Raw genomic sequence first — 12,659 nt, forward strand, 5'->3', positions numbered from 1 at the left:
ATACAAGTTTGATAAAAATCAACATTAAAGAAGAAAATTTCAAATGGCATTTAGAGGCTTTTGCATCTGAACCCTTCACATGTTAACTTGAACTCTTCCACTTCAAAACTCATGCAAAAGCTGAAATAAATGAACACGTTTTGAGGTTATTATCAGTTATCCCCCCTCATGTCGTCCCAAACCTGAATGTTAGAAAATGATAATGCAATTTTCATTGGGGTGGATTATCCTTTTAACAGCCATGGTCACTGTAAATGAGGTGTGGAGACCATGTGAGGAGTGGTGAGCATTTACTATTTGAAAAGAAAGTCATACCAGTTTAGACTGACATTAAATGGTATGACTTATGTAAAATGATGACAGAATTTTCAAATTTGGGTAAACTGTTCCATCAATCACTTATGTAAACCTCAGAGCCAGCATGTTCTCATGCAGATCTATATTCATAGCGATGACATGAGCGCTATTGTTAAAGTTGAAGGAAAACACATGAATCATATCATTTTTAGGCTGTATTCCCATAAAGCTGATGTAAACATGGCTTATCTCACAGCGCTGGAGGGAATATCTCCTCCACCTCCTGCTATTTTCTCCATCTCTTTATCTGTTCCCTCTTTTCCTCCTTTTTCCTACTCGCTTCCCTTCCCGCCTCATATCTGTCCCCTCCCATCTCCACTTCCTCACCTCTTCCTCTTTCTTGAACCCCCCTCAATCATAAAGTGTGGAAAGACAGTTTAAAATAGCATTACTCTTTCTGTCTAATCCCTTAAAATGCTCCCTGTGATGGCGTATAGAAACCTATGCAAACACACGCATGGACGCTCACACGTGTCCACCAGATGCGTCTGTGTGCGATTAGTTTGTGTCATGGAGCTGGACACGGCACTTAACATTTGGTAAGATACTCAAACGGTCCATTTTATGACTATAATATGACTGAAATATACCTGGTTATTACTTGTACAAAGCTTCTTCAATACTTGATTTGGTCAATCGTGGCAGTTAAAGTTCTCTTACGAGAGGTTCTCTCGTATTGCGCAAGTTAGCTTAGGCCGTGTGTCCACCAAAGCCTTTTTCCACGCACCTGGCGTATGTTTTCAATTGTTTTCAATGGGAGCGCCGCGTTTTTTAAACGCCATGAGCGTACCGAGGCGCTGAGCGTTTTTTCCACGCTGAAGCGCCCAGCATTTTTTACTGGTCGCCGAGAGTTGAAAAATGTTCAACTTTGGATAAAACGCAGTGCTCATCACTGTCACTTTTTACCCAGCCATCCAATCACAGTGGAGGAGGGGCGGGACTAGGGTTGGGTATCGTTTGAATTTGAACGATTCTGATTCCGATTCCGATTCCTTGTTTCGATTCCGGTTCCTGGCGATTCTCGATTCCGATTCTTTTAAGAGGCAGGGTCAAAAAAGTTTAGCTAACCTTGCTAACCAACGGTCTTTCTGAAGGAAATACTCCTTCTGTCACAAATACTCCTTTAGTCACAAATTTAGCATTTTGCCGAGATTTCGTTATTTTTAGAAAAGTGAAGCCACACTTTGGATCGCCGACGTAAGCTACTCATGTTCGAATCGCGCGGTTATGCCAACACTTCCGGTAGACGCTTCTTCGTTGGTGTTGTTCAGCGGTTTCTTCTTCCGCTCGGCGGACTGTGAATATCGAAACTAGGAATCGAAATTTTAACTTTTGAACGATTCCGGGAAAAACGAAAAGTTAGTCTCGGTTCCAATCGATACTCGATTCTCGATACCCAACCCTAGGCGGGACTAATACCACACCGACCAACTGTCACAACATTCAACTGCTGGGGATAGTCTGTCATAGCAACGAAACGTATCAACGGAAAAAACGCTGCGCTGCCAAAACCCCCAAAGCACGGCATCTTCAGCAGAGCGTCTAGCGTTTTCAGCTGGCTAAAAACGCTTTGGTGGACACACGGCCTAACTCTAGTCACTAGTGAAAAATGAGCTTGTCATCCGCTTCCTTAAAGGAGCACCCTTCACGTCGGGCTCATTGGTAGGCTGCTGCAGTTCCCGCAGGGCAGCCTATGAGCACGCTAGACAGCCTGCTCGAGGTCTGCTAGCTGCTGCACTGCGTTGACAATGAATATAAATTAAGGAAAATTTTTTGGCTTCAATATCTCGAAAAGATTAATCTTTTCTGTAGCGTAAGCTAACTTACACAATACTCGTTCCCTCTTCTAGAGAGAACCTAGTTTACTTTAGGTAACCGATACGTTTTGCATAACAACACTTTATAATTGATGTATTATAGACCCCTTTTGCGCCGACGTCACAGTTACGTCACGGCGCTAGCTGGAGGCAAAACAAAGTGAAAACTGGAGGCGGCCAATGCAAACCAGCACAGATTCGGCTACATAATGACGAGCTTAAATTATTGTTATTATTTTTAAATGTCATCTTCTTGAGTTGTTTGGTGCAAGAATTGATGAAAAATGAATATGCTGTATCTGGAACTTTTATTTCTAGAAAATATTCACATCATTAAAATCGCACTGTAATGTCACTCTTTACATTGTCGTGGTCTCGGCAGAACTACGGATCGTACACACAAGTCTTGTACAGGACCATATAGGCATCTAAAGATTTATATGCCTCAGTTTCTCTTTACGATCGGTTTCTCTATGAGGTAGGTGTAGAAGTCAGACCACTCAACCGAGGTAACGTAACGTTAATCCTGTCAGATCGTCCATGCATTGAGTGAGTGTGTAGGAGGCTACAGGTCGGCCAATCTGGTTCCGTCCGTTAAAAATAACTTTTGGAAATAACAATCGCGGCCCTAGACACTGAGTGACCTTACGCATTAAGATAATATCGGATTTTCTCCAGTCATTGTTAAAAAACAAGCTAACAATACTTGCTAACTAGCGTTAGTGAAGCAGCCAGAGGGATCGTTCTGCCTCCACCTAAGCTCCGCCCACAAAAAAACGTCACCATGTTTACCAACTGAAAAGGGGTCTATACAATACTAGTTTCATATCTTTATTGTGCTCTTCTCACATACAGTAATAATAATAATAGATTAAAAAGTAAACGAAATTAAATTAATATTTTTATTCATTCTCAACTTTAAAATTCTGTCAATATTATGATTTTATGATATGTTTAAATAAATGTGTCAGGAAAACAAGTTTATTGTGGTTTAAAAGTTTAAACTAGAAACTGTTCTGTTATAAAAAGTTGATATAAAAACTGCCTTATGTGCAATTTAATTCTGATTATTAAATAAGTTTGATTAATTAATTAATTAATTATGTCCAATTTCAGTGCATTCGGAATTTTCGGTTTCAGCCCATCATTTTAATTTCAGTGCATCAACAATATATTTTCATGTCAGGGTCCCGACCACGATTTTTGGGTTATATTTTGGCCAGCTGACTGCATATTATTGCTTATGTAACTGTATTACACAAAGCACTCTCATCTTAGGTAGTGAGAACGGTCACATTCACTCACACATACGTAATCCTATAATAATACAGTAAAGATTCAGTTGTCACACACTCCATCAGGATAAAACAGCTTTTTGCTTAAAATGTCAAGAAAAGAAAACCCAGAATCCCTCTATCATGACTGTCGGTGTGTGTGTGTGTGTGTGTGTGTGGTAACATAGTACAACACTACTTCTACATCTTTCACTGCAACTAAGGACCAAAAAAAATATTAAAGGAATGTTTTTTAGCTATGCTATAACATATTATCCATCCATGTGGTCTTTGTTATGCAAGCACAAAAATCATTACAGACAGCCGCAAAGAAAGTGATGTTTAAAAGATTATGAAAACGAACAGGGTTTTTTCCCCCCTTCTTTGGGAAAATGTGCAGTGACACAATAAGGGACATTCATTCAAAACGATCAATATTGATTTCAGGATGACAATAACTACTCTTTAAGAGTTTCATATCAGGGATGGTGTGTCTGGCATGCAGCTGGGCTTCTATTCTCTGCACGCTGTCAGAAAGTAAATGAATATGGTAAAGGCTCTTTACTCTTGTGCCAACAGTAGGTCAGACACAATGTCAGATTCAGCCCATGCTATCTCAACTGCTGGAGTTTGGTGTCACTGTGCTACTGTTCATGTTATTTGGTTTACCTAAAGTATAAATCTGAGATGAAATTGAATATGAAGTTGATGGTATGTGAATACAATCATCCTCTGTGTAGATGGAGCAATAAATCATGATAGAGCTGTGGTACGCTATGATAGGAGGGAATGTGCTGGATATAAGATGATTGTGGAATTGACTTTCACTGTGTGTGAGGAAAACACACATTGGAAACATTACCCTGCTGAAATACATGTGAGCTAAATTAAAAATAAATAAATAAAGGTTTTTCAAATTTGAACTAAAAGTGCTCTTATTAGAAAACAGAGATCATAACTGCATATTAAAATTGCAATTCCATTTTGGTTCAATAAAACACACACTGGGTAAGTTTCACAAAATATGTCATATATATATATATATATATATATAGTGTATACTGATAAAATAAAATAAAAATAGCAGTTATATAGGATATAGGCGTTCTTTGACTGCAGGATGTCTCAAGATTGATCAATAAGAATTTCAAGATTAATATATATATATGTGTGTGTGTGTGTGTGTGTGTCATGGATCTTATCTTGAGCAGATGCAATAACCACTGCACCGGTTTTGAAGTCAAAAGTGTTTACACTCTCCATCATCACATATGTGCAAACTCAACACATGACCAGACCAAGACTGGATCTAAAGTGATTTAAAGTCCCCCTGCGGTCAATAATAGTATCCCTTAAAACTCACCTTTGATCATCAAAATGACATTTTTAAAGTTTTTTCCTTGAAATAAAAGTCTTCATGCCTTAAAATATCTTGAATGTAGCTCGACACCCTTGCCTCATTTAGTGTATGCGGTTCTATGAATATGCAAATGAGCCCCGCCTCCACTCACTCACTCAGCTCAGAGATCCACTGGTTGACGATCACATATTGATCTGATTGGTTACAAGGTGGTTTGTGGCGTCTCAAACACCGTGTGTTTGAGACTGTCTTTGGTTCACTGCAGTTTTAAGGAGGAAATACTCAGCAATGCTGTCCAGTTATAAATCTACACATGGTTTGCCTTAAAGAATATAAAAAAAAAAAACCCACAAAACGTTATTTTCACCACAGAAGGGACTTCACATGTGCTTTAGTAAGTTAGTCAACACATCAAAATAAGTGTACTTCTTTAAAGCACACCAAAATATCAAAGCGTGATTTAAAAAGATTACACTCTTTAGCAGCAATGCTGTTAACTTATGAATTTGCACATGGTTTTTCTTAAAGCACATTAAAAAAAAACAAGCTTGATTTTCACCACAGGGGGACTTTAAGAGTATTAAAATGTGTTACACAGAGCTGAGAGTAAAAAGACGTGCTCGCATTAGCAAAATTTCATGGAAAAAAACAAGGATTCATTGTAGTAGGGCTGGTTTGAAAATATCGATTTCTCAATTTTAATCGAATTTCATTTTTGATGAACTTGATTCCTAAATCCCAAAAATTGTTCTTTTGGTCTATGCTGTTGATATGTAAATAGTCAGCTAGAAAAATATAACTCTAAAAAGGAGAATTTTGCTAAATATATACATTTTGCAGTTTTTACTTAATCTGTTAAGACTTGGATTTTGTGCTTTGGTACATTATGTCTGTGATTATGAATTCACCTTCTTGTGGCTCTTGAGCACAGATGGCGTGACGAAGGCCTTCTCACACAGGTCGCACTTGTACTTCTTGTGTCCGTCGTGTACGACCTGAATGTGCACGTTGAGTGTGTCCTTGCGCTTGAAGGTGGCGTCACACTGGTCGCACTTAAACGTCCGCTCACCTGGACAGAGAAGAGCAGAAGATTTCTCTTCAGAAACATGTTGACAGCCATTTTTCCACATTTAAAAGCGTGCCATTCAATCGTAGCTTTACAGCAACTCGCGGCTTTGTATCCGAATCCATTTAGCTGCCCTCGGAGTCAAAATTGTCCCATTATCCTTTTACGAGCCACTTTTTCCTTTCGAGAAAAGGACGTCAGCCCTGTATATCCAGGAAGATGGAAGGGATAAAACATCAGGTAGAAAAAGCTAGGAACGGTTCACCTCTCAGAGGAGGTCATAATCCTTTTCAGAAGATGGCACTCTGTTCATCTTACAAAGCTTTCTTCAAATCCCTCAAAATCGCCAACGACGCCGAGGAACGTAAATATGTGCTGTGAAAGCCGGCTCTTCTGTTCAAACAATGGCTTTCTGTAACAAACACGTGGAGTCTGTGCCAAAACTCTAGTTCTGCTCTTTAAATGGTTGAAGAGAGTCCAACACGTCACCACATCTAATCACCAGCAGAACAGAGTGAATGCTGGGTTATAAAAACCTGGACTATGAACAATGTCTTTAAATTAATGGGCATGCGGGGCGGCTGTCATCGCATGAGATGCTAATCTCCCTGCGTCTCCGTACCAGTGGAGCTCTTCACTCATAAGGTGGTTTTGTTGGCATTTGGACGCATGTCAGAGCCCATAAAGCTATGCGCTGCGTTCCTGAAAGAAACCGGGTATGATGACGTACCGTAACTCCGTCTTTGATCACACATGATGGGAATTACATGTATCTGGTGTTGTCAGGTCAGCAACTGGTTGAAATCGATGTATTGTAAGAGATGTAGAGAGCTGGCGTGTTCATAATTTCAAAACAAAACTCCACATGCAAGATATAATTTCTACGGAAGCATATTGCATTCACTTTTTTTCTGAATTAACTAGTTAATTATCTCAGAATTACAAGAAAATTTTTCAGGGAAAAAAGTTTTGCTCGTTTTTTTCTGAATTAACGAGTTAATTATCTCAGAATTACGAGATCATTTTTCATGGAAAAAACGTTTTTGCTCTGTTTTTCTGAATTAACGAGTTAATTATCTCAGAATTACAAGATCATTTTTCATGGAAAAAAGTTTTTGCTCTGTTTTTTCTGAATTAACGAGTTAATTATCTCAGAATTACGAGATCATTTTTCATGGTAAAAAGTTTTTGCTCTGTTTTTCTGAATTAACGAGTTAATTATCTCAGAATTACAAGATCATTTTTCATGGAAAAAAGTTTTTGCTCTGTTTTTCTGAATTATTGAGTTAATTATCTCAGAATTACGAGATCATTTTTCATGGAAAAAACGTTTTTGCTCTGTTTTTCTGAATTAACGAGTTAATTATCTCAGAATTACAAGATCATTTTTGATGGAAAAAAAGTTTTTGCTCTGTTTTTTCTGAATTAACTAGTTAATTATCTCAGAATTCCAAGATAATTTTTCATGGAAAAAAGTTTTTGCTCTGTTTTTCTGAATTAACGAGTTAATTATCTCAGAATTACGAGATCATTTTTCATGGAAAAAAGTTTTTACTCTGTTTTTCTGAATTAACGAGTTAATTATCTCAGAATTACGAGATCATTTTAATGGAAAAACGTTTTTGCTCTGTTTTTCTGAATTAACGAGTTAATTATCTCAGAATTACAAGATCATTTTTCATGGAAAAAAAGTTTTTGCTCTGTTTTTTCTGAATTAACTAGTTAATTATCTCAGAATTACGAGATCATTTTAATGGAAAAACGTTTTTGCTCTGTTTTTCTGAATTAACGAGTTAATTATCTCAGAATTACAAGATCATTTTTCATGGAAAAAAAGTTTTTGCTCTGTTTTTTCTGAATTAACTAGTTAATTATCTCAGAATTACGAGATAATTTTTCATGGAAAAAAGTTTTTGCTCTGTTTTTCTGAATTAACGAGTTAATTATCTCAGAATTACGAGATCATTTTTCATGGAAAAAAGTTTTTGCTCTGTTTTTATGAATTAACGAGTTAATTATCTCAGAATTACAAGATCATTTTTCATGGAAAAAAGTTTTTGCTCTGTTTTTTCTGAATTAACAAGTTAATTATCTCAGAATTACAAGATCATTTTTCATGGAAAAAAAGTTTTTGCTCTGTTTTTTTCTGAATTAACTAGTTAATTATCTCAGAATTAGGAGAAGTTTTCATGGAAAAAAGGTTTTTGCTCTGTTTTTATGAATTAATTAGTTAATTATTTTTAAAAAAATTAGGAGATATCTCAAAATATCTCCTAATCTCCTAAAGGAGTAATTCATTAAAATCATAACAACAGAGTGAAACATATATTTTTCTTGAAAGAAAAAATCTCATAATTCTAAGATAATTAACTTGTTAATTCAGAAAAACAGAGTAGATTTTGTTTCCTCTAGTGAATGCAATACGCTTCCGTACATTTCAGATCTTTGATGACATGGGGAATTCTGGGAAAGGTGATGGAGGTATGCGACGCCTGTGCGAGAACTGAGATGATGACGCGGATGGGTCTCGATGTCGTGTTTAAAATGGTTGTAAAGTGTGCATTTCCTGGATGTCCGAATCGTGAGAGACCGTAAAAGTGCCTTACCAATGCCCCAAAATGAACGGTTTACCTTTCACACGTTCCCCTAAAATGATCGTGAGCGTCTTCTTCTCAGTTCTCACGCATGCGTCGCTCTCGTGGACTTACTTGAGGCCCACAGAAAAAATAAAAATAAAAACAAAAATAAAGTCGCTATTTTTTGTGCACAAAAAGTATTTTTGTCGCTTGATAAACTTAAGGTTGAGCCACTGTAGTCACTTGGACAATTTGAACAATGTCTTTAATAACTTTTCTGGGCCGGCAAGTTTCAATCCCTGACCGTACATTCACACCACCGCCAGCGAGAACGAATTTTGCCACTCTCGCCGGCGTCGGTGTGAAAGTACGGTCAGGGATTGAAACTTGCCGCCCCAGAAAAGTTATTAAAGAAATTGTTCAAAGAGTCCAAGTGTCTACAGTGGCCCTGCCAACGATGCTGTTGAAAGTTTGTGGATGCTTTGTTGCTGTGACGTCGATCGAATGCGTGATCTTCTTAAAACTGTATTTAAAGGGGCCGCAAAACAAACAAGCATGTCGGTCGTTATTTTTGCAGAAAATTAAAAGATGGAAATAACTTTAAAATTATAGTGGCATGTTTGCTAATGAAATAAACAAATTAAAAGCCATATGTGTGTGGTGTGGCTTTTGTGTTCATGGTTAAGTGCTATTATAATTTGCATTCCCGCTGAAAAAGAGTTCTAGCACGAAAAAGCTTACCTATAAATAGTGTTGCGCGCCCTCTTATCAAATTCAAATGATCAACCTCCTCTATTTTGCTTGGGAACTAATGTGGCCGGAACCAAAGTTTACAGGACTGCGTTCTCTGGGATTCTCTCAAACGGAGCACTTCTACATTCCGATTGGTTGTTGCCGGTTGCCGCCGAACCGCGTCATTGCTTATTAACATAAAGTTGAACTGATTTCAACTCTCCTCGCCGTCCAAGACGCGCCGCTCTTGCCGCCGGCTCTCATTGAAAATGAATGACTTCCGGCCACTTTGACGCTCTCGCCGGCGGCGGTGTGAATGCACAGTTAGAAGCCTATGGAGGAGTGATCCAGCTCTCAGATTTAATCAGAAATATATTAATTTGTGTCTCGAAGATGAATGAAAGTCTTACGGGGTTGAACAACATGAGGGTGAGTAATCACTGACAGAATTTTCATTTTTGTGTGAACTATCCCTTTATTTGTTTTGAATAGAAAATCTTACCGGCCCCAAACTTTTGAACAGTACTGTAATATAAGCTGAACAATTTATTTACAGCTATTGCACTGCACACATGGATTTTTTTTTATACATACAGTAATTACTCATGTAAACATATATAGAAACAGAAATGGTGAATTATCATATTTTGGAAGTGTTAATTGCTCAGGAGGTCAAGTACAACGCCAATAATAGCTAAATATTGGTTGATTTGCCCATAGCTTCTGCAATGTACATATTGAACTTTAAAAAAAAGTGTAAAAGACACTACGCTAAAGGACCCCGATAAAGAACCACACACACACACAAAGGATGGTGTTAGTGAAATATTTGTGGAGGACTTACCCCACTGAGCCACTCGGGTCTTTTAAAACGATAATGTGTGTTTAATAGATGTCACAAAAACAGCTTTATTTCATAACCAAATATTGACACAGATGGATCAGATGTATAAGTGATCACACACAAACACACACACACACTGTAAATACAGGAGAGCAACACATCAACACATTGTCTCTCTGTGCAAGTCCTCTCCACCAGATACATAAAAGAGTTTTATCCCAGTGTGTGTGTGTGTATGTGTGTGAGTCTCTGGGGAGGACAGCAGGAAATTCCTCCAGCTCAATAATCTCAGTGTGATCAGTCTAGACTGGGCAGAGCAGAGCTGAGACCCATCCTGGCTCCACGCAGACACACAGCCCAGGGTTCAGGGGGTGCAGGGGTACACAGATACAGAGCACTCGTGTTGCATGCGTGTAACACACACTTACTGTTGTGAATGAGGAGGTGGCGTTGTAAAGAGAACGGGGTGCGGAATAGGGCCTTACACTCTTCACACTGGAAAGGCCTCTCCTCCGAATGCGTCTACAGACAGAGAAGCAGGTCAGAGAACTGATTATGTGTTTATTAACACAATTCATAATGCATTTCATTTACATAAATGTCACGTGTCTGTGGATAATTATAAACATCCCTTAGATTTGAAGGCGGAATCTAAGGGACTTGACACCCAGAACACCCTAGAAACCACAAACACACTGGGAAAGACTAGTGTGTTCATGGAAAACAAAAAATGGTGCTTGATTTAGTTTTTGGGGTGTACTAAAATATGTTTTAATGCTTGATTGACACATTATTTTTCACATATTGTACAATATTACAGCACCTCCCTCCCCTGCCTGGCTCGCCGATTTTGATGAAGCCCCTCCTTCTGAAATACTAAACGTCCTGTGATTGGTTAGCCGGACCAGTGTGTTGTGCATGTGTTTGGGAAATGTCCCGATTGTTACATTTCCTGAGTCAGATCAGCACAAAAGTCTTTGCAAATCTGCCCCTGTCATTGCAAAATGATGACATTTTATAAACGTTTTCATTTATTACTAATTAGTGTCATTTATTGCCTTATTATCAATCTAGATCTGAATGTTGCTTTTCTGTGCTCTGTTTCATTCACACACTCTCTGTTCAGAGCTGTGTGGGGTTTTCGTGTTATCTGCACGGTGTAAAGGTCAGGGGTCGCGTGGGGTCATTACAGGTCAGGGTTAGGCTGAAGGGTTTGATTAGGCTCCACAGTGGCTGATTGGGCTCCAGATCTCCATTAAGATAAGACGCCAGAAGTTTATTTGGCCAAAATATCTGTCAGATCAATCAATCGGTCTCTCCAACCATCTGTCTTTCCAGTTTAATTCTGCCTCTCCGCCCCACTTTAAACTGGGACATCTGAAACACAGGATTCAGGCCTTTCAAGACATCAAGAATAAACACATCAGCACCTTTTTATGGTTTTTGTAGACGTTGCGGTGAGCGAACTCCTTCCAGCACACCTTACACTTGTAGGGTTTATCTTCGCTGTGGATGATCTTATGAGCAGTGGCCTGATCCAGACGCTTGAAACTTCGATTGCAGATATCACAATTGTACGGACGCTTTTCTACAAACACAAACCCAACACCATCTTCGTTAACAATGTTTTACTCGTGCGTTGTTTGTATATTATTCGTATGTATGTGAGTGCATGTTCTTCACCAGAGTGTGAGATCATGTGTCGCTTCAACTGATTCACGGAGATGAACTTCTTATCACAGGCGGTACAGTCAAAGACCTCATGTACCTGGAAATACACCAACATTATAACATGTACATAGAAAAAATGCATTCAAAACAATACTTGCAAGGAGATTTCATGCAAAAAAATAAATAAAATCAATTTCTCACCCTCATGTCACTTCAAACCTGTATGGACAATTTTGGCTACCATTTACTTTCACTTATGGACAAAATATCTTCTGTTTCACAGAGGAAAGTCACTTGATCGCTTGAACTTTCAGTGTCACAAACTGTGTTTAGTAACCACAAAGTAAAACACACTGACAGACCAGACCAGAATCGAACGTTCAAGCAGCGTATGAACGTAATGACCAGAACACATCTGAAGTCTCTTAATGGACCATTGAGGGTGATTGCTGAACTCTTGGGTGGGATTTAGTTGCCTGTTCTTAGTGTGTGACCTTGAAAATATCCTCAACCCAACTCACAGAGCACAGCGCACACACACACACACACACACACACACACACACACACAGATGGAAATGAAATTAAACTTCTGAGCGCTTTTGAATAGCTCCTCTGCTAAATACAATTTTGCTCAATGGGAAGAATTCTTCGGCTGAAAAATGTTCACATTTCAGTCAGATTTCTCCAAGGGAATCAGGAGGTACAAATTACAGTGAACTCTAGTCAGTCAGTTTCTGTTGAAAATTACAAACGGTCAATAATAAAACTGTCAAATTTTTTCTGTTACTTCATCCAATATGATGAAAACAAGGCGCCACATGCGTCACAGTACTTGATGTAAATCCAGGGTTGAGGTACTTTGAAACACTATCTTTGTGAGCAAAAGCTACTAATAATTTAAAGTACATAAACCGCAGTCAGTTGCTCTTTTGAAAAGGTAATTGCATTACATACTATTAC

The 12,659-nt window shown here is 38.4% G+C and overlaps 1 protein-coding gene across 1 annotated transcript in view; it reads right to left on the reverse strand.

The window, feature by feature from the left end:
• Nucleotides 1-12,659, reverse strand: part of prdm5 (PR domain containing 5) — a 131,224-nt gene that overhangs the window by 78,850 nt on the left and 39,715 nt on the right. Inside the window, exons 9-12 of the mRNA XM_039651352.2 lie at nucleotides 11,710-11,794; nucleotides 11,457-11,614; nucleotides 10,455-10,548; nucleotides 5,717-5,877 (exon numbers count right to left, since the gene is read on the reverse strand). Coding sequence (XP_039507286.1) covers nucleotides 5,717-5,877; nucleotides 10,455-10,548; nucleotides 11,457-11,614; nucleotides 11,710-11,794 — 498 coding nt within the window. The remainder of the gene's footprint in view (nucleotides 1-5,716; nucleotides 5,878-10,454; nucleotides 10,549-11,456; nucleotides 11,615-11,709; nucleotides 11,795-12,659) is intronic.

The sequence above is a fragment of the Pimephales promelas genome, chromosome 20, assembly GCF_988280905.1.
Source record: "Pimephales promelas chromosome 20, fPimPro1.hap1.1, whole genome shotgun sequence".
NCBI lineage: Eukaryota > Metazoa > Chordata > Actinopteri > Cypriniformes > Leuciscidae > Pimephales > Pimephales promelas.